General features: G+C 39.4%; 1 protein-coding gene and 1 pseudogene across 1 annotated transcript; both read right to left on the bottom strand.

Moving 5' to 3' along the window:
- Positions 1–9,234: 9,234 nt before the first annotated feature.
- Positions 9,235–10,099, bottom strand: LOC125869742 (uncharacterized; annotated as a pseudogene).
- A 9,432-nt stretch (positions 10,100–19,531) lies between these two features.
- Positions 19,532–20,023, bottom strand: LOC125869741 (uncharacterized). The gene has a single exon (XM_049550184.1). The coding sequence runs from the start codon at positions 20,021–20,023 to the stop codon at positions 19,532–19,534; it is 492 nt and encodes a 163-aa protein (XP_049406141.1).
- Between the last annotated feature and the right edge of the window lie 1,829 nt (positions 20,024–21,852).

The following is a 21,852-nucleotide window of genomic DNA, read 5'->3' as shown; positions in this document are numbered from 1 at the left end:
ATCACATGTAAGTTCAAGAATGAAAACAATTCATGAACACAACTCAAGAACATCAAATTCTAACTCTTTTAGGACGAAAATCGTTGAATTAAACATGCTTGGCGCGTGGGCGAATGGACCCAATGCTATGTGATCTCACATACCTCGTAGGGATCACCCCTTGACGAAATCCAATAGCGAAAATTGTACGAACGATGATCTTTGACTCTTTTCTCCTCTTCCTTCCTTTTGCGTTCTTTCTCCAAAAACCCTAACTCTAATTTTCAAAAGTGTAAACTGAATCCTATCAGTTTAGACCCCAATTAAATACCAAAAAACGAAAATAAGTCATGGGGTATGGTAAAGACCATAATGCCCTTCTAAAATCCGGATTGGACCATCCTTATTTGAACGACCAACCTTCAAAAGGGCATATCTCACTCATATAAACTTGGAATCGCGCAAACTCGGCGGCGTTGGAAAGATTATTCCAAGATCTTTCCTACCATATTTGGAAACACATCTAAATCATCACGAGATAGAAGTTATGGTCATTTGAAGTTGACCAAAAACTCAACTTATCTAAGTTAACAAAATTTTCCAGATTTTTATTATTTCCAAAATTTCACTCTTTCTAATTCTAGCACTTTCTAGTTACGGGGTGTTACAATATCTCCCCCTTGGGAACATTCGTCCTTAAATGAGATTACTCTTAGTAGGCTAAGAGCATATCATCAAACATGTAGTTTAAACACCCAATAAGCAAAGCAAACACAACATGCCAACTTATAAATAAAATTCCAAGAAAAGGATTAGTACCTTAATTTGGAACTTCTCTGGATTCGAAGAGATGTGGAAATCTCTTCTTCATATCCTCCTCAGCTTCCCAAGTAGCTTCCTCAACAAATTGGTTCCTCTTAAGGACTTTGACTGATGCTACTTCCTTAGTCCTCCACTTGCAAACTTGGTGATCTAGAATCTGAATAAGCTATCCTTGATCCCAGTATCTCCAGTTGGTATGATCAATGAAGGATCGCCCATGCACTTCTTCAACATAGAGATGTGAAATACTGGATGAACCTCGGGTAACTCTAGTGGTAGCTACTACTCATAAGCTACATTACCTACCTTTTTTGATATTCTATAAGGGCCAATATACTAGGGACTAAGTTTCCCCTTCTTACCAAATCTCATGACACCTTTCATGGGTGAAACTTTCAAGTATACCCAATCATCTACTTCAAACTCTAACTTCCTTCTCCTAACATCAGTGTAGGGTTTCGACAACTCTGGGCTGTTTTCAACCTCTCGTGAATCACTTTCACCTTCTCCATAGCTTGATGAACTAAATTTGGTCTTATCAACCCAGCTTCACCAACTTCAAACCATCTAGTATGAGATATGCATCTTCTCCCATAAAGAGCATCATAAGGAGCCATTTAGATACTAGAGTGGTAACTATTGTTGTAAGCAAATTCAATAAGGGGTGGGTGATTATCTCTATTACCTTTGAAATCAATAACACAAGCCCTCAACATATACTCTAAGGTACATAGTGTGCTCTACTTGCCCATCTGTCTGAGGATGAAAGGCAGTACGTAAGTTCACCTTTGAACCCAAGACTTTTTGGAATGACTTCTAAAATTGTGCAGTAAATTGCCCACCTCTGTTTGAAATAATGGAGACCGAAACTCCATGAATTCTAAATACTTCTTGAAGATACAACTTAGCATAATCTTCTTCCGAATGGGTAGTCTTTATCGGTAAAAAGTGGGCTGATTTCATCATTCTATCGACAATCACCCAAATAGAATCATGATGCCTGCATGACCTTGGTAAACCTCTGATGAAGTCCATAATAATCATCTCCCATTGAGGTCTATCTTAGAGAAATAGGTGGCACCCTGAAGTTGATCGAAAAGATCATCAATCCTTGGGAGAGGAAACTTATTCTTGATGGTAACCTTGTTCAACTAACGATAATCTATAGACATCCTAAGGGAACCATCCTTCTTTCGCACAAACAAGACCGGAGCGCCCCAAGGTGAGACACTTGGTCGAATGAAACCCTTATCTAGGAGGTCTTTCAACTGCTCTTTAAGATCTTTCAACTTTGCTAGTGCCATTCTATATGGCAGAATAGATATAGGACAAGTATCTGCAAGAACATCTATACCGAAGTTTATCTTTCTCTCACAAAGGACTACGGGTAAATCATCTCGAAAGACTTCTGGAAACTCTTTTACTACTGAAACTGACTGAATATGAGGTATCTCAACACTAGAGTCATTAACTCGGACTAGGTGATAGACACACCCCTTAGAAACTAACTTTCTTGCCTTAAGGTACGAAATAAAATGACCCTTAGGCACTGTTGAACTACTTTTCCATTCTAAGACTGGCTCATTTGGAAACTAAAACTTGACAACACGAGTTCTACAATCAACTGAGGCATAAAAGGCATGAAGCCAGTCCATACCAAGAATGACATCGAAATCTACCATGTCTAACTCGACTAATCAGCCATGGTACTCTTGTGATTGACGAAAATGGGACAATCATGATAGACTCACTTGCTAGAATAGACTCACCAATAGGTGTATAAACACTGAATGGTTCACTAAGTTGCTCAGGAATAACATCAAAATTCATATCAACATAAGGAGTTACAAAGGATAAACTCGTTCCTGGATCTAGCAAAGCATAAACAGTAAAGTTAAAGACTTGGATCATACCGGTGACAACATCTGGCGAATCCTCTTGCTCTCGGTTACTATTGATAGCATATAAGCGGTTTGTTCCTCCGCCAATACCGGAAGTAGCCCCTCTAGGTGCAGCTCTGTCTCGTGGAGCAACTGAAGAAGATTGAGCTCTTTTACCCCATTACCACTTCCCTGCTTGTTCTTTGGACACTCGCGCATGAAGTGACAATTTTGGCCACACTTGAAGCAACCAGTAGAGCCCTCACGACATGCACCTGAGTGGTTCCTACCACACTTAGCACAGGCAGGAGGCTTACTACTCCCTTGCATCACGCTACCCTGAGAATAGGCAGGTTTAGCTCTAAAATTCTGACTATTGTACTCACTTTTGTTCTTAGGTTGCAGGTGCACTAGCAGATGATGGAGCAGGTCCCTTCTGTTTCTGTTGGAAGGATGACCGGTTGGCATTACTCTTCTGCTGTCCGGACTCATTCCCTGTCTTAGTTCTCTTGTTCTTAAACTCTTGACTATTCATTAGCTTCTCTTCCTCAACCTGCTGCACATATACCATTAACCTCGATATATCCATGTCCCCAATTAGCATTGCTACCCTGCCCTCTTTGCTTGACAGACGGGACAACCCAGCAACAAACAAACTTATTCTACTCCTCATATCTATAACCATCTCTGGAGCATAACATGATAGTTGGGTGAACTTCAACCCATACTCATGAACACTCAAAGAATCTTGCTTAAGGGTGAGGAACTCTCGTACCTTAGCCTCTTTCAGTTCTTGGGGAAAGAAACACCCCAAGAAGGCCTTCTCAAAACAATCCCAACTCGTAGGTGGTGCATCCTCAACTTAGTTCTTCTTCCATTGATTGAACCAAATTCTAGCGACTCCCTTCATTTGGTATGCATCTAGTTCCACCCTCTCAATATCAGCAACATGCATGACATCAAATACCTTTTGCAGTTCCTCAATAAAGTTCTCTGGATCCTTAATAGAGTTTGAACCAGTGAAACTTGAAGGGTTCATCCTTAAGAACTCACGAATTCTCGAAGTGTTAGTGTTTGAACCAGTGAAACTTGGAGGGTTCATCCTTAAGAACTCACGAATTCTCGAAGTGTTAGCCTCTTCTTGTCGAGCCCCTCTTTGTTACCCAACCTGGTTAGTAACAACTTGACTCAGCATCCTTATCGCTTCTGTAAATTCAGCATTAGTAGTTTTTCCTTGGGGTTGTACTTCAGGTGCATTGGGTACCCATTGCTCCTCAACATTACGCCTAGTAGGACGACCTCTGACAGCTCTTCGTGGAGGCGTGATTAACTGAAAAACACGCGCAAGCACAAATTAGAAGAAACTTTTTAGAGATCAAACTCTAACGCACGAAATGAGTATGAAATGAGTGAAAGAATTCCTAAGTGTTGCAGCCTCCTAATTATAGATGTGGCGCGCTTCACACCAATAACTAGGACTCTATAGAAATGGTTTCAAGGACTCCCGAGGACTCTTGAACTTGTGCTCTGATACTAAGTTTTTCAAGCCCCGAGCCTACACCCTGGACAAGAGTGGCACTCGAGAACCATTGCTGGCCCCAAGTGAACCATTGGCCTGGCTTAGTTACTCAGTGGAAGACTTAACTTAACAAAGGTAACTCATATAAAACTTAGAACGTTATAAAGAAAACATTCAACTAGCCAGTACGGCAAACTCAAGTCTCAACATAAGATAATGAATGAAAAGACTAAAGACTAACATCTGACTGTTTATGAAGCCTCTAAAAAATTGAGATGGATGTCGGGACAAACCCCAAGACATCCTAATGAACTATTAAAAGAACTGCAAGCAATAAAAGGGATCCTCCGGAAAGCAAGGAGGCTCACCACAAGACTCTGTATGCTCAACTAGATCAACGATGCGCTGGATGCCGATCCTAGTTACCTGTGTCTACATCATAATAAGATGCAGGCCAAATGACATCAATATATTGAATGTACGAGTATGCGAGGGGAATTCTAAAACAAGACATAAGCTTGGAAGGAACTGAAGAACTTACCTGGCTCAACTCAACTCAACTGAAGTGAAGACCACAATAGATCCTTTAAAGGAAGTTAACCTTGGCATTGATGAAGACCCAAGGCCAACTTACTTGCATGCCTTTATAGAAGTTGATGAAGAAATCACTTATATGAATATACTCCAAGATTATAGGGATGTTTTCACTCGGAGTTATAAATAAATGCCTGGCTTGAATCCTAAAGTAGCGATCCATTAGTTGGCAGTTAAAAATGGTCCTCGTCTTGTTAAGCAAACTCAAAGAAGTTTTAGGCTAGACTTGATTCCGTTGATAGAAAATAAAGTTAACAAACTCATTGAGGCATGATTTATTTGTGCAGTCAAATAGCCTACATGGATTTCAAGTATTGTTCCTATGAGGAAGAAGAATGGTCAAATTTGAGTTTGTGTTGACTTTAGAGATCTCAATAATGCATGCCCGTTCCCACTTCCCATTATGGAGCTGATGATATCTCATTTTGCCCTCTGCGAGACAAAGATCTCGAACATGATCGATGTCGCCACTGTTATGAGGCGATGTCTTTCATGGATGGTTCTTCCGGCTATAATCAAATCCACATGGCGCCAAAAGATGAAGAACTCTCCGCATTTCGTACACCTAAGGGTATTTATTGCTACAAAGTGATGTCATTTGGTTTAAAGAATGTTGGTGCCACATATCAAAGGGCTATCTAAAATATATTTGGTGACTTGCTCCATAAAAATGTTGAATGCTATGTTTATGACTTGGTGGTAAAGTCGAGAAATAGGGGTAATCATTTGAAAGACTTAAGAATGGTGTTTGAGTTTCTTCGAAGATATCAACTAAGGATGAATCCATTGAAATGTGCCTACGAAGTTACTTCTGGTAAGTTCTTGGCTTCATTGTAAGACATCGAGGAATTGAAATTGATCAAACCAAAGTTGATGCAATTTCGAAGATGCCCAAACCTCAAAATATTCATGAGTTAAAAAGTCTCCAAGGAAATCAAGCCTACTTGAGGAGGTTCATCTCAAATCTAGCGGGAAGATACCAACCATTTGGTCATCTCATGAAGAAAGGTGCTTCTTTTAATTAGGACCAAATATGTAGCGATGCCTTTAAAAGTATCAAATCATATCTAGCGAAACCTCCACTTTTGGAAGCACCTATATCTGGAAAGCCATTGATACCTCCACTTATGTTGAAACCTGTCCTTAGTGGCCAACTAGCAAGATGGTACCTCCAATTGCAATAGTTTGAGATTGTGTACATCCCTCAAAAAGCTATGATGGGACAAACATTAGCAGTTTTCTTGGCAGACCATCCGATATCGAATGATTGGGAGTTAACTGATGAGTTTCCTGATGAAGATACGATGTCTATTGAAATTCAACCTTCTTGGAAAATGTACTTTGATGGGGCTGCACATCGTGGTGGAGTTGGCATTGGTGTAGTGTTAATCAGTTTACAAGAAAATATTCTACCATTCTCCTTTAATTTGAAGTAATGTTGCTCCAATAATGTCATTGAATACCAAGCGTTGATACTTGCACTTGAATGGCCGTCGACATGAAGCAATTACACTTACAAGTCTTTGGTGACTCTCAGTTGGTGATCAATCAACTCTTGGGAAGCTATGAGGTGATAAACTTGAATTGCGCCCTTATTACGATTATGTTCAAAATTTGATAGGATGGCTTGAAGATGTAACCCTTCAACATGTGCGTAGAATGGAAAATAGGAAAGCTGCTGCGTTGGCTACCCTGGCTTCAACGCTAACCCTTCCTGATCACATAGAAGTTACTATTTGTCAAAAATGGATGGTACCACCACCGAATGAGGACGAACAAATAGAAAATGAGCTTGAGTGTCTCGTCGACATTTCTAAAGGCACGAGGGAAAATTGGAGACAACCCATTATTGACTATATGTATTATGGGATACTTCTGGAAAATATAATAAGATGGACTGACATTCGTCGTTATGCACCTCACTTCCTTTACTAAAAGGCCACATTATATAGAAGATTATTTGAGGGAGTACTCTTACTATGTTTGGGAGAGAAAGAAGAAATCCAAGCTCTACAAGAAGCACACTCGGGAGTAAGTGGATCTCTTCAATCTGGATCGAAGCTCCACTTTAACATAAAGTGGATGGGTATTATTGGCCAACCGTGGTGAAGGATTGCTTAGATTATGCTCGAAGGTGCAATGCTTGCCAATTTCATGTAAATTTCATACATCAGCCGCGCGAAGTATTACACCCAACTATTGCATCTTAGCCATTTAACTCTTGAGGATTGGATGTTGTGGGACCACTACCAAAATCTTTTAGCAGACACTTGTACATCTTGGCTCCAGCAGATTACTTCTCAAAATGGGCTGAAGTTGTTGCTCTTAAAGAAGTGAAGAAAGAGAATGTTGCAAATTTTATTCGAGTGAATATCATCTATCACTTTGACATCCCTCGCTACATAATAACGGGCGATGGCAAGCCATTTGATAACAAGTTAATGAACAAAATTTGTGATCTCTTTGGCTTTAAGCAACATAAATCTTCTATGTATCATGTTGCCACCAATAGTCTTGTTGAAGCATTCAATAAGACTTTATGCAACCTTCTAAAGAAAGTTGTCTCCAAGTCCAAATGGGATTGGCATGAAAGAATGAAAGAAGCTTTGTGGGCATATAGGACAACATACCGCACACCAACTCAAGCAACACCATATTCACTTGCTTTTGGAGTTGAAGCAGTCCTGGCACTCAAGCGTCAAATAACTTCCTTAAGACTTGCTATTAAAGAAGGGCTCACTAAAGAAGAAAATTCCCGACTGCGTCTTGCTGAGTTAGAAAAACCTGATAAAAAGAGACTAGAAGCCCAACAAAACCTTGAATGTTATCAAGCTCGTCTATCTCGTGCTTTCAATAAGAAGGTTCACTTGAGGTGATTCCAAGTTTGAGACCAAGTTCTTTCGGTAAGAAGACCCATCATTACTTCGCACATGTCTGGGGTAAATTTACCTCAAAGTGGGATGGACCATATGTTGTACAAGAAGCATATTCAAATGGCGCTTACAAGCTTGTTGTTGCAAATGGCATAAGGATCGATCCTATTAATACAAAATTCCTAAAGAGGTACTACCCTTGAAGTAAGATGATGCTCCTTAAGGTACGAGCCTAAATTGCATGTCACTCTTGGCCTGCAAGAGTATAAATTGTGTACAGCACAAAAAAACACTCACTCTCCAAGAACTTCATTGTAACTTGATGCTCTTCACTGAGGTACGTAAGAGCTTATAATCATATTCTAAGTTCAGTTGTATGAGTGTAAAAAAAACACATGTTCCCACTTGATCTATCACGTGAAAGTCAAAGCGATAAGTATTTTGTTTATCTTCTGTCTCATCAAACTTTAGACTTTTACGAAGTATTGATGGGTCAATGGAAGGGGCAAACCCTTATAAAATATGAGTTTTGTTAAAGTAGGCTTAAAGTCTTTAAATTCAACCAAGTATGTGAATTGAAGTCTTTGAATTAGCCAAGTATACAAGTTTAAATCTTCAAATTCTACAAAATAACAAGATAAGTCCTAAAAGTTTTCATGTTAGACTCTTAAATCAACCAAGTTTGCAAAAAAAAATTCTTCGAGTTCTATAAAATTGCAAGTCAATGTATTCAAATTCTATGAATTTGCAAGTTAAAGTCCTCAAAACTTGTTACGAGTTGAAGCATTAAATTCCACAAAATTTGACTAGTCAAGTTTGAATGTGGAAACTTAAAATATGGAACTTGCACTATGTTCATTCTTATTGGCATTCAAAATATGGAATGACTTTGAATTACTAAAAGCTTGCGGTAAAAAAAATAAAAAATTAAAGAGCAAATTTAAGATGGAGAAAACAATAAAATGCATGATATGAGACAAGAAAAAAAGGAAAGAACTTTATCACCATAAAATTGTCTAAAACATCAATCAAATGCTAAATAATTTATTTTTTAAAAAAGGGAAAGACAAAGAAAAGCCTAATCTAAGCGTAACTTGTAGTTGGTCAAATCTTGACGACTAGCCTCCAAGGACTCTATTTTCTATTCTAAATGAATTGAATCTTCGTGCGTTAATAAATTCATATTTTCATACGAGGATATCTCATCTTCTGTAGCTAGAATCTTGGCTTGAATCTCCTCAACATTCTTCTTAGCAACTTCTAAAACAACTTCAAGTCCTTCTCGCTCTCTTTGTAAAGTTTCTAGCTTCTACTTAACCTTCTTTAGCGATATCTTGTTAGAAGAAACGTGTTTTGCCTTCTCACCCTCTTCTACTCTAAACAATTCAAGACACTCTTTGACATTGAAAAGAAACTCCATCTTCTTATCTTCATGCGCCTTGTCAACAAAATTATAAGAAGTAGTATGATCAAAAAGAGAATCTACCAAGATATTCAGTGGTGAAAGATCTAGTAAATTCATCTCACTCATCTACTTAAAAATCTCACAAATATCATCTTTGTAAGATTAAATATTGTCTAGAGAAGTTCTGGAAAGTTTTCCACAAATCTCTTCCCAAATGCCCAAGATGTACTTCCTTTTGTGGTTGAACACAACACCTTTTCCTTCTAAGACACTCATAGTTCCATTATTCTTTGGAAGAACTCGAGAAAGCTCATTTGAATTAGGAGTCAACCCTTTTAAAGTTTGGTCATATGAAGTAGATGATGTTTTTTGTTCATGCTCGGTATTTGAAATTGATTTTGCATTAGGCCTTGATATTGCAGTAGACTCATAGCTAACTTATGGCCTTTCACGTGGCGATCCTAGTGAATGTCCAATAGCATTGACCTACAAGTGAAAAGGGCGAGTTAGCAAAGTCATTTTATTCAAGATCCAAACAAAGGAAGGAAAGAAAACTTTATCACTCTGAATTGTCAATGATCTTGAAGGACTATCGAAACTTTGGACTTCTACGATTCCTAAATCAACAACTTCAGCCCTAGATGATTCAACCATTTCCCTCTTCCAACATCGATCCTTGTTAGTTTTGCTTGTTTCTTAAAAGTCCCGTTTACTAGAGAAAAGAATTTGGGGACATTTCTCTTTATCAATAGAAGTATAAATTACTTCTTTCTTAGATGCCTTAGATGACTTAAGCTTCTTACTTTGATGTTGGGGAGCAAGTGGTGTCTTGACTTTGAAAGTGTTTTCTCGATATCTTGCTTTTGTCTTCTAAAAGGATAACAAAGTTTGACCCAACTTTCTCCACCAAAACTTCCATATTATCCTCAAGAAACATTCCATGGGATCTCTCCCACCAAGATGAATATCGGGTAGTGTAAAGCTTCATTGCGGAAGTTAGCATAGGAGGAAATGTCACTCTAGACATAGTTGCACGTGATATGCAAATGCGCCAATATCTAAGGCCTTCATCGAGCAACTCAGCACAAATATCATTTTCTGAATAGCCAGGAATATCTTGACGGAAACCAAATTTACAACTAAATCGGTGCGGACTATATGGCTCTTTGACAAAAGAACCTCCCTTCCTCAATGGAACATAATTAAAATAAAGGCTCATAAAATAGGCTTACTCTAACTCTAGTGCTTTGCCATCATCAATATAATAAATTGGGTGAGGCCTACTAATGAGTTTGAGATTTGGACTCATTTGGGGCTTTTTTTATATAGATTTAGTGTCCTCAAATGCTTAATTGTGCCATAAACTATTGTTAAAACCTTGGTTTTCAGGTATATGGATTGAGGAGAAAATCAAGGACACTAACAGGCAAAAAGGAACAAAACAAACTGAATAAGTAAAGAAAGGCAAGCCTAAGGATCGCCAAGAGAACTTGGCGTGTCGCTGAGTGGCTACTTTGACCACTTAAAGTCTAGTGTGCCAACCCTGAGGGAAGAAACCAAGTCAGCGATAGAAAAGGGGCTGTCGGTGAATCGCCGAGTAGTTCCGCGATGCAAAGAGCGATTTCTCAAATTTACAGGACTTGAAGATGCTAAGAGCCAAGGCAGAAAGGCGATAGAAGAGAGCAATGGGGGGTTTGTCGAACCACTCGGCGAACCTGACTTACTTCGCTTAATGGCCCTTTGTGGCTTATTTTTTTCCGGCTATAAATTAGATTTTGAACTGTTAATTTAGAAGGCAGAATTAGTGTAGAATATTTTTCTCTTGATTTTTTCAGAGTTTCTCAATAAACTTGAAGGATTTTGGAGATTCAATTTGGAGATTTTGGAAGTGGGTTTCAAAATTTCAGCAAATTGAAGCATTTTAAAGACTAAATTACTCTTACCCAGTTGATGGCTAATCGATTTGGTAACCTTTTTTACTCTTTTATGATGTTTGGATAAAAACCCCAATTCTTGGGGTGTGATCATGTGATTATGGGTTGAATTAGTTCATGGGTATTGTTAATTACTAGTTTAAATGCTAAATTGAAGTGAGTTTAATCGTTAATTATGGTTCAATTTATGAATTGTAGTTGCAAATACAGTTCTAATTTTTTGTTCTTGGCTTGCTCGAGAGAGAGGTTTTAGAACTAAGATTATTGTTTAATGATTTGTAGGTATTGGGTTGAGCTGGGTTCAGCTTGAGAGTGTGAATCCTAAACCCAATCCTACCCATCTAGCTCGAGAGAGTGGATGAATTAAGGTGTGGGATGTTCTTCATTGTTATGCTTGTTGATGTTCGAAAGAAATCACCTGATTCGGGATAGTTGTTCGAGAGAAAGTTATCTCCCTTATAGTCTAGCCTACTCACTGATTTTTAGCCGTTTACTAGTAGTTTCAATTACCATATATAAAAATTTGCCTATAATCGATGAAATCCTGAGAATTCCTCTCCTTATTGTTATTTCAAATTGTTTGTGACTGCGTTGTAGTTGATAATTGCAAACCAAACTCCCCCCCCCCCATCTGACATTCGTGTCAACCCTTTTTAATTTGTTTCATGTCATTTTCCGATAATTTCTAATTCCTATATCTAGTTAGATCATACTCATACTTCTTCATTGAATTTAAAGACGTACCACTCCCTGTGGTATTCGACCCCAACTCAATTGTTGGGTTATATATTGCTTAACGACCATCTACATTTAGAATTGGATGAAGTGTATTTGATAGACATTATCCATTATAAATTTTATCAAAATGGCGCCTCTACCGTGGAGTGGTGTTGTTTAAAATTATTTTGGTGAAGTTGAATTGTGATCTTTTTAGTAATAGTTGAATCTACTTATTTTAGTTTTTGTTTTGTGTTGCTTGTGTTAAACAGAGGAGTAGATGAGCGTTAACGAAAGTAATGGTAGTCAAGTGAGCCACCAAGATGATGTTGGAAACCTCAATGATGTAAATTAACCTAATGTCAATGACCCAATCCCATTGGGTAGTGTGGGGGGAATACATCTACCTCCAATTGAAGGAAATGTTTTTTTTCACTTCACTAGCACAATGTTTCAGCTCCTACAACTGAAGGATTTGTTTGGGGGTGGCTCATGAGGATCTCCATGAGCATATTCGAAACTTTGTGGACGTCTGTGGTCCATTCTCATTCAAGAGCATATCGCAAGAATCAGTCCGTCTCAGGTTGTTCCCATTTTCTCTGATGGGCGAGGCTAGTAAGTGGTTGGCTGAGTTGCCAATAGATTCCATCACTTCTTTGGACGAGCTTACTACTGCATTCCAAGTGTGATTATTTCACCCATCGAAGATGATGACTCTTAGGGATAGTATCCATGGTTTCAAGCTATTGGAAGGTGAGCCAATCCATAAGACGTGGCTGAGGTTTAAGAAGTTGGTGTTGCAATGCCCAACTCATGGACTTCCAAATAATGTGTTGTTGCAATACTTCTATAGGAGCCTCGACTCGGTGATCAAAGGAGTTGCTGATCAACTTGTTCCTGGTGGTTTAATGCTACAACACTATGAAGTAGCATCCCAACTCCTTGATTGCATGACCAAGATCAATAGGGCATGGTACACTCGTGAGGACCAATTCTCTCCTCTAAATTTTAGAATGACAAAAGAGAATATCGAAAAGGATCAAGAGAGAGACCAAAACATGGTAAAAATGATGACCCAGCTGGATATCCTGGCTAAGAATGTCATGGGTGTTGGTACAAAGAGTGTTAATGTTGTGGGTGTTGGTGGAGTAAACCCCGATAAAGCACAATTCGAAGCAATGTACAGTGAGAAAGTGAACTTCCTAGTAAATCAAGGAGGAGTTTATCGTACTAACTACCCAAGACAAGGTGGAAATCAAAGTTGGAATAGAGATGAGGGCTGGATAGACCGTAAAAGAGATTGGCGGGATCACAACGCCACTTGGAATGAAAGAGAGGGGGAGAAGGATAGGTATGTTCCTCCCCATGAGCGTCAAAAGCCCAAGAATCCGAAGGTGGCCGTACAAAAGATATGCTCTCACGCATAATTAACAAAGTTGAAGGGTCCGACAAAGTGTTGAAAGAAATGAAAGAGGATGTCTCGACTCTCAATCAGATGGTAACCTCTCACTCAGTCTCTATTAAGCAGCTGGAGACCAAAATGGGTCTGATTTCTTCAGATTTGAACCCAAGACAACAAGGGGGGTTGCCTAGTGAAACAATGGCAAACCCCAAAAATGAAGCTTGAATGGGTACTTTTGTCGTGCCACGACGTTAACTAAGGCGCTTCTTGGGAGGCAACCCAAGTTTTAAATGCTTTAGTTTAGATTTTGAATAATAGGTGTTTATTGTGCAGGTTGAAAAGTGAAGAGTGTTGGAAGATGGGTAGTTTGGCGAGCAAAAGGTCCAATCAGATCAGCGGGTTGCCACATTAGTGGCAAAATCCATAACCATCGAGGCTGCATTACAATCTCCATCACCCGGATTAGTATCATCATCTCCGAGGCCAGTATCATCTGACTCATCCTTCTTCGAGTCATCCTCCTCATCAACAGTGGAATCATTATCATCAATGGGTTCTTGGAAAGCCAGGCCCATCTGACACATGTACATCGCACTATCCATCAAAAGGAAATGCTCCGCTAGTGTCGCCATTTCATCCTCAGTCATCGGACGGCCACCTATCCGTAGTTGTAGCTCCGCCATTCCAAGCAGACGCCCCATCCAACTATCATCATGAGCTTGTCTATCAATAGCAGTTAATACAGGCCCTTGCGATGGATCGTACGCTTTAGTTCTTGTGACATCTACCAAGCGGCACACTAAGTAGGGGGCACGGGGGAGAGGGGGGGCACACATCATGACCTTCCTCCTCAATTTGTAAAGCCCGGAGGTACCTAGTAATGATGCTCCCATAACTGAAACGCCATCTCTTATTTGTCCTAAACTTAAGCATGTTTTGCTTAAAAATAGCCCCAACATTCACCAGCAAACCCTTCATCAAATGGTATACTAGCACCACTCTCTCCCTAGGGACATTAGTCGTATGCTTACACGGTAGTAAGGTGCTACACACAATTTTCAACCAAATGTGAGCCTCCAAATTGATATGATCATAGTGAAGATGCAAATGACGTTCCGTGTCTCTAACCCTATCCCACCGTGCAACAGAATGTACCCCACACAAAGTATGCCTAATATCACGATACGGTGGTCTTTTAATCATTGCCAGAAATTCAACATTGTCACAATTTGGTGTACCCAAAAAATCATTCAATGCTTCCACACTAAATCTCAACCAACTATCCCTAATGAACCCTTTGTTTACTTCAACACGATGTGTATTCCAATTCCCATAAAATTCATGAACTACGCTTAAATTGAACTCACCTTGATCCATGAAGACATATTGAAGTCCCAAAGCATTGATTTGGGCGAGAATGTGAGAAAAATCATGTCGCAATCGCCTCTCATCTACATACTCATCACCTAGGTACTTGGATTCTTGTTGACATTCGTACCAATCCTTTCCATAGTGCATTTGTCACGACCCGAGAGCACCCCCTAGTTGTAACACGATGTACTTGACCTCGAAGGGGTCTTATACATGCCCTTAGCATATCATGAACATTAAAGCATATGAAAATAGCGGAAAATTTAAAACTTTTCTCTACAATAGAAGCCTTTAAAAAATAAGATAAACTATGACACTATGTCTCAAACCATCTATAACATTAGACTTAAATCTCTTTTAATACAAACTTAGGGACACGACCCTTACGTAAATCTAAAAACATAAAGTAAAGACATAAGTGGACAAGGTGGGTTTGTCCTCGAAACTATGAGGACTCCCCAAGTCTTCATTCCCAAGCTCCTTAGAAACCTATCTTCCATGTACAAGACACCACATCTCCATACCCAACACTTTGTAGTAAATGCAGAAGAAGGGGTTAGCACAAAAAGGACTAAGTGTGGATGCCATGCATAAAGACCATTAAAACATGCTTAAAAGGGACATTTAGTTGAAACCATGCTTTATGCACGTTTGAACATCATCTTGAAAGAGTTGAAGAATCATAAGTCATAAACAACTCACATATAGTTCATCAAAGCACAAAGGGTAATAAACATCACCATAGGCATAGTCTTTAATCATAGTCATAGTGCACATATCATCTATTATAAGACACACCACTCATTCATAGTCAATATCAAGCCAATAACATCATAACAGAACAACAATGTAAGTAACCCTAAGTTTTACTTGTGCAATGCATAGATAGGGTCCATAGTCCTATCTACACTAAGTATCACCTTTAGGCCACCATGATCATACTTAACATAAGTTCACACCAACATAAGCCAATATCACATCCATACTCATTTCATAGTAAAGCCACTACTTTAGTAACCCCTAGGGAACACTTGTGCAATGTGTGATTAGCATCCCATAATCCTAACCTCACTAAGCACTCCTATAGGGCTACCTTAGTCATGCACTTTATCCTTTAGACCTCATCATAAACAATAGTCATAAGTAGAGAACCAATCATGTGTACTATTTGAATATAAAGACAAGTCGCTCATAGCAACCATTCATTCAATATACATGCATGCATTCATGTCAAAACAATATGTAAATGAACCATCTACCACATCCTACCAAGTCTATAATGCAATGTATTAGTGAAGTCTCATACCCCCACTCCTACTTAGCAAACTTACCAAGAAGTTATAGAGTAGTTCATGCTCTATTCATTATCTTATTATTTATGGAAAAATAACCTTAACCGACATAGATCATGTGAGCTACACGGAATCCGGTGTTCTACGCCTACACTGAAAAGAGAGTATTCTACTTGCCAAGGTAGAACCATCATACTAGCTTCTAGGTGGATCCACTAGCTAATACCTATGTGGGCAAACATAGTTATGGAACAAGGAGATTGCTACTAGAAACCCGGACTAGCTAAACGTAGAAGGTTTCCATCTCATGAGACAACATATATATTAGGAACCCGGACTTGCTAAACTTAGAAGGAACCCATATGGGAAGCCGGACTTGCTAAACGTAAAAGCTTCCATCTCATTTTCATGTTCACTCGGTGCTAAGCACAATTCCCCTTTAAAGTAGTAGTAAGCCTTTACTTACAATTTAATTCAATAAGGAATGCATTAGGGACTCAACCCATCATTCATCATATAGCTCAAAGGTTTCAAAGATGAGAATAACCTTTCATCATAGAACCAACAACATGTGAGAATGTTCATTCATTTCATATTCATATAGTGTTTATGAGAATTACCTTTTATTCAACATATCAACACTACCATAATCATAACATAACATTCATACTCACATGCTAGCATACATAGTCATATCTTCATGGTCATGTACATTTCATGCATAATAGTATGTAAAGGTGCATATGAGAATTAGCCTTTCAATTGACACCATAGATATATCATATTCATATTTATGCATGGAGTGTGTGTGCATGATTGTCCTCACAATGGCACAACAACAACAACATTAACATCATAGACACCTCCCTTGTCAAGGGGGTCATAACATATACATAGTATCCCGACTCATGCACAATTCCCATATATTGCATTTAAGGATATTAGACCATTTAAATCACCTATCTAACATTCATACAATAGACAAGGATACATTCATCATTCAAGTATGTCATTCATGGCATGTATAGAATCATATATCCATATAGGGGATTATGTGGGTAGGGTCCTTCCACAATAGCACCTCATACAATTCAACATATAGATCATACCATGTTCATAACATATCATTCATATTCATAATGTATCATACTTAGTCATATCTAGGGTTGTAGGGAAGAGGGACCTTGTCTCAACACTACAATTCATACTAACAAGTAAGCTTCTCCACCATAAGTGGATCAAACCATTCATACAAAGGACACATAGTAAGTAAACATCTCCACCTCAAGTGGATCAACAAATCAATAGAAGACTACTTACCAATTGAAAACATTCATTCATAGCCATCAAGGCGTTCTTCAAGATTCAACCCTATTTTTGTGAAATTCATACATCATATAGGATAACGTCACAATTCAATACTTAATTACATGAAAACATACTAGATTATCATCCTTCATTCATCATTCAAGACATACTAGGGTTTAGATTTAAGAAAGAAGTGAAATCATGGGTCTTGTGCGAATTTGTTCAAAAACCATAACAATTACATGAATTCATCCACAAACATTCATATATAATCATAATTAACCATTATAGATCAATGGAATCGATTTTAGAAAGAGATCCACGAATTTGATTGAAACCTAGAAATTGGGGATCTTTGAAAACTTTGTTGAAAGGGCTTCTTGGTGATAGGTAACCAAGAATAAAGGACTCATATACCTTAGGTGTAGATTCCCATCAACCATGAGAAAGACTCCATCTTCAAGTCCTAGTTGATCTCCTTCTTTGTTCTTCAATGGAGGAACTTGTAGAGAGAGAAATATTTGAGAGGGAGGGAATTGGGTTTGATTTGGGTCTTTAAGTTATAATGGGTTCATGACTTAGTTTAGGGTCTTATTAAATATTTATAGGAGGTTATTTAACCACTTAACCGACCCCCTAAGCCCTTAATTAATTAACTAATTTAATTTCCAAACCCCCAACTTAAAGCTAAAAGTCACAAAACTGGCAGAATCTACGAACCCCAACCTACGGACCGTCGTTTGATCTACCATCCGTAGCTTGGGTCCGTCAATTGGACCTGGGACTAACAGTGCTTCACTATTTCGGCCATACCTTTTTACTCCTCGATTGGAATTGGGTAAACTCGGTGACGTTAGAAAGACGACTTAGAGAACTTTCATTGGATAGGTAATGGCCCACCTAATTCATTTTGAGCTATGAGATTTGACCATTTAAATTTGACCCTCACTCCTAACTTAAAACTAAAAACTATTTTTAGGGGACTGTTTTGAGGGTCTTGGTTCTAAATGATTTCATGACTTAGCTTAAGGTCTTGCTAGCTTATAAAGGTGATTAATCAACTAGTTAAACAACCCCTTAAGCCCTTAGTCAATTAACTAACTTAAGACTAGAAGGCTGGAAATTGGCAGCACCTACGGTCACCCACCCACGGACCGAAGGTGGAGTTACGGCCCGTGCTGTGCTCTCGTCGTTTGGTTCAGAGGCTCCCTTTTTGGGAGCCAAGCCTCCCAAGACTAAGTCCCCACCTGCGACCTTGACCTACGGTCCGTAGACCAGTCTACTAGCCGTAGATGGGTCTTGTAGGTCCTGCTGTGTTTTGACAGGTTTTGGGTAGATGTTGGGGTCCTCCTCAAGGACCCCTTGGGTGGTCCTTAGGGAAGTCGTACCCGGACATTTAACCCATAAACACGGTGTTCTACATGTAGGAGTCACTTTTACAAGTTTTCACTCTTAAACAACACTCCAAACTTCAACGACAAGATCCTTACAACTCACTAGTTCAAATAACTAGTTTCCGAATGTCATGGTCGATTTTTGACGTTTGACCCCTAAAATCACCAAACTAACTTCAATAGCCTTTTTCATCATTTAAACAAGTTTCCAACTATAAACCTAACATGTGAGGCTCTAGTTCAACCTACTAGATTTAGTCAAGCCTTAGTTAGGTCTTACTAGTTCGTACGAGGTGTTACAGCATTACAACTTGTTCGCCAAATTTTTGGGGCGGCAAATTGGCGGTTTCCCGACTAGAACTTCTAGAAGCCGCTACTTTCCTACTCCTCTTAGTACCCAAATTGGGTAGGTGAAGGATTAAAAGTGGGTTTTGGGTAGGTAAAGGATTAAAAGTGGGTTTTGGGTGTGGGTCCCATGGAATTAAAGAATTATTCAATATTCGGATTTGGGGCATAGTTGGCGCGTTAGTGGGGCGCCAGCGCCCGAAATGGGTTGCAGTCATCTACCCCTTGGCGCATCGCGCCCATGTTACGCTTGTTATCGGCGTTTTTTTATTGCCTTGGCACGTTTGGGGCGCGGGGCATTGCCAGTGCGCCCGAAATGGGTTGCAGTCAGCTTTCCCTTGGCGCATCGCGCTTGCCTGTGCCAGAACCCAAATATAAATGCCTTGGTTCTCTTTTCATATGGTTTTTCCTCCAATGACCTGTGCATCAATCAAACAATGTGACATAATAATTATGGGTTGCCTCCCACCCATCGCCGTAGTTTTGGTCGTGGCACGACTCATCTTTTTGTATTCTTCTTTATAACTTCTAAAGTCCTATCTAAATAACAAATTAAAAAATAAAAACTCTACACCTAGAAATGTGAAACTAAGCTAAAATTTCAAAATTAAGCAAAACTACTACCTATTACATATCATTCACGGGTTGCCTCCCATGTAGCGCTTGGTTTAATGTCGCAGCACGACTCAACTTGGATCATTCATCATTTAGCTCCAGAGCCTCCCGATCACAATCCAAATCCACACCAAAGTAGTGTTTCACCCATTGCCTATTTAACAAGAACGTAGGTCCAGACTCACCTTTAAGTTCAACAGCCCCCTGTTGTGTCATTCTTACCACTTCGAAAGAAGCAATCCATTTAGACCTTAGTTTTCTGGGGAATAACCTCAATCTAGAGTTAAAGAGTAGTACATTTTCTCCTGGAGTGAAAGTACGAGTAACTATGTGCTTGTCATGCCACCTCTTCATCTTTTCTTTGTAAATCTTGGCATGCTCATACGCATGGAGCCTAAACTCCTCAAGCTCATATAGTTGATTCACTCTCTTTCTACCGGCCAGCTCGGGGTCCAAGTTTAACCTCTTAATTACCCAATAAGCTTGGTGTTCTAATTCCGCCGGAAGATGACATGATTTCCCAAAAACTATGTGATAGGGAGAAGTCCCTATGGGTGTCTTATACGCAGTCATATATGCCCACAATACATCATCTAACTTTTCAGACCAATCTTTCCTCTGCGCATTCACCGTTTTCTACAAAATTTGCTTCACCTCTCTATTCGAAACCTCCACTTGGCCACTCGTTTGAGGATGGTAAGTTGTAGCAACCTTATGAAGAATTCCATACTTAGCAAGAAGATTTTTAACTAGATGGTTAATGAAATGCTTACGTCCATCACTTATGATTGCCCTTGGAGTGCCAAAGCGAGTGAAGATGTGCTTCTTGATGAACTTAATCACCACCCTTGCATCATTCGAAGAAGAGCAACAACATCAACCCATCTACTCACATAATCCACAGCCACAATAATGTATTGGTTTCCACTAGATGGCGGGAAGAGACCCATGAAGTCAATGCCCCACACATAAAAAATTTCCACCTCCAAAATGTTACTTAGCGGCATCTCATGTCTTATTGAAATAGTACCCAACCTTTAGCATTTATCACAACCCTTCACAAAAACAATAGAATCTTTAAATAATGAGGGCCAAAAGAAACCAGATTGAAGTACCTTATACGTCGTGCGCTCTTCTCCATGGTGACCTCCATATGGGCTAGCATGATAACTTTTAAGAACTTTTCGAACTTCGTACTCTAGAATGCATCTTCTCACTACCCGATCCACAACTTTCTTGAACAAGAACGGTTCATCTCAGATATAGAACATAGCATCATGATTGAGCTTTTTCTTTGGTTGGGTGATTTCACCCGGAGGGTAGTCTCCACTTACTATCAGAATCACAATGTCCGCATACCATGGCACTTGAGAGATATCTAATGCCATCAATTGTTCATCAGGAAACTCTTCCCAGATTTGCTCACCTTTATTCACATAGGAAAAATCCTCCAACCTAGACAAGTGATCAACTATTTAATTTTCAGTACCTTTCCTATCTTTAATCTCAAGGTCAAATTCTTGGAGAAGTAATATCCATCGAATCACCAGAATTCTAATGACTTAAGCTAGAGACAAACATGTAATCTAGTGACATAAATAGGATTAACATGAAGATAAAAGTCATAAAATTCCCTCCCTAACCTAGTACTAATGTTTGAGGACCTACACATCAAGGCATGGCCCCCAAGGACCCCCCAAGGTTCCTTGAGGAGGACCAAATGGGGCTGCCTAAATTGTTGTCAAAAAATAGCTTGGTTCACGAGAGGGGTACCCATGCCACGTGGGTGGACTCACGCCCCGTATGTGGGAGTCGTGACTCGAGACTCAGTCTCCCTAAACCTCCCCCAAAACCTTCAAGTTCCAGTCCCATTCCACGAGCGTACAGTACGGTCTGTGGACCAACTCACACCCCATGGAAGGGATTCGTGAGTGAGGCCTGGACCAAGGCAAAGATGGCTAGCCCCAGGCCCAAACCACGAGTGACCAGTACGGTCCGTGGTTCCATCCACGCCCCGTGGGTGGGGTCTCGTGGATGGGACCTGGGAAGCTGCCTAAGTCAGCCAAGGGTCAAATTTGGGACGGTTATTATTAGTTATATTCGACCTATATAAATAGTTTTCAGTCACTTAACTCAACTTAACTTCCCTCTCAAAATATTCTCTCTCTAAACTACATTGAATAACTAGGTCAAAGCTCAAGCTAGGGGTTCAAGAACAAGTCTTTCTTCTCCAATTTCATGAGGAATTCAACCTAAGGTATGGTTGCTCTTCATTCTTGGGTAGCTATCCCCCAAGAAGTCCCTTCAAAGTGTGTTTTTAAGACTTTCAAAATCTAGGGTTTTATTCTAATAATGGGTCTTCTTCCAAAATGATTTATATTATTCAATTATAATCTATTATG

The sequence above is a fragment of the Solanum stenotomum genome, chromosome 7 (genome assembly GCF_019186545.1).
Source record: "Solanum stenotomum isolate F172 chromosome 7, ASM1918654v1, whole genome shotgun sequence".
In the NCBI taxonomy this organism is placed as follows: domain Eukaryota; kingdom Viridiplantae; phylum Streptophyta; class Magnoliopsida; order Solanales; family Solanaceae; genus Solanum; species Solanum stenotomum.
The sequence above is the reverse complement of the archived record's forward strand: the minus strand, read 5'-3'. Positions and strand labels throughout refer to the sequence as shown.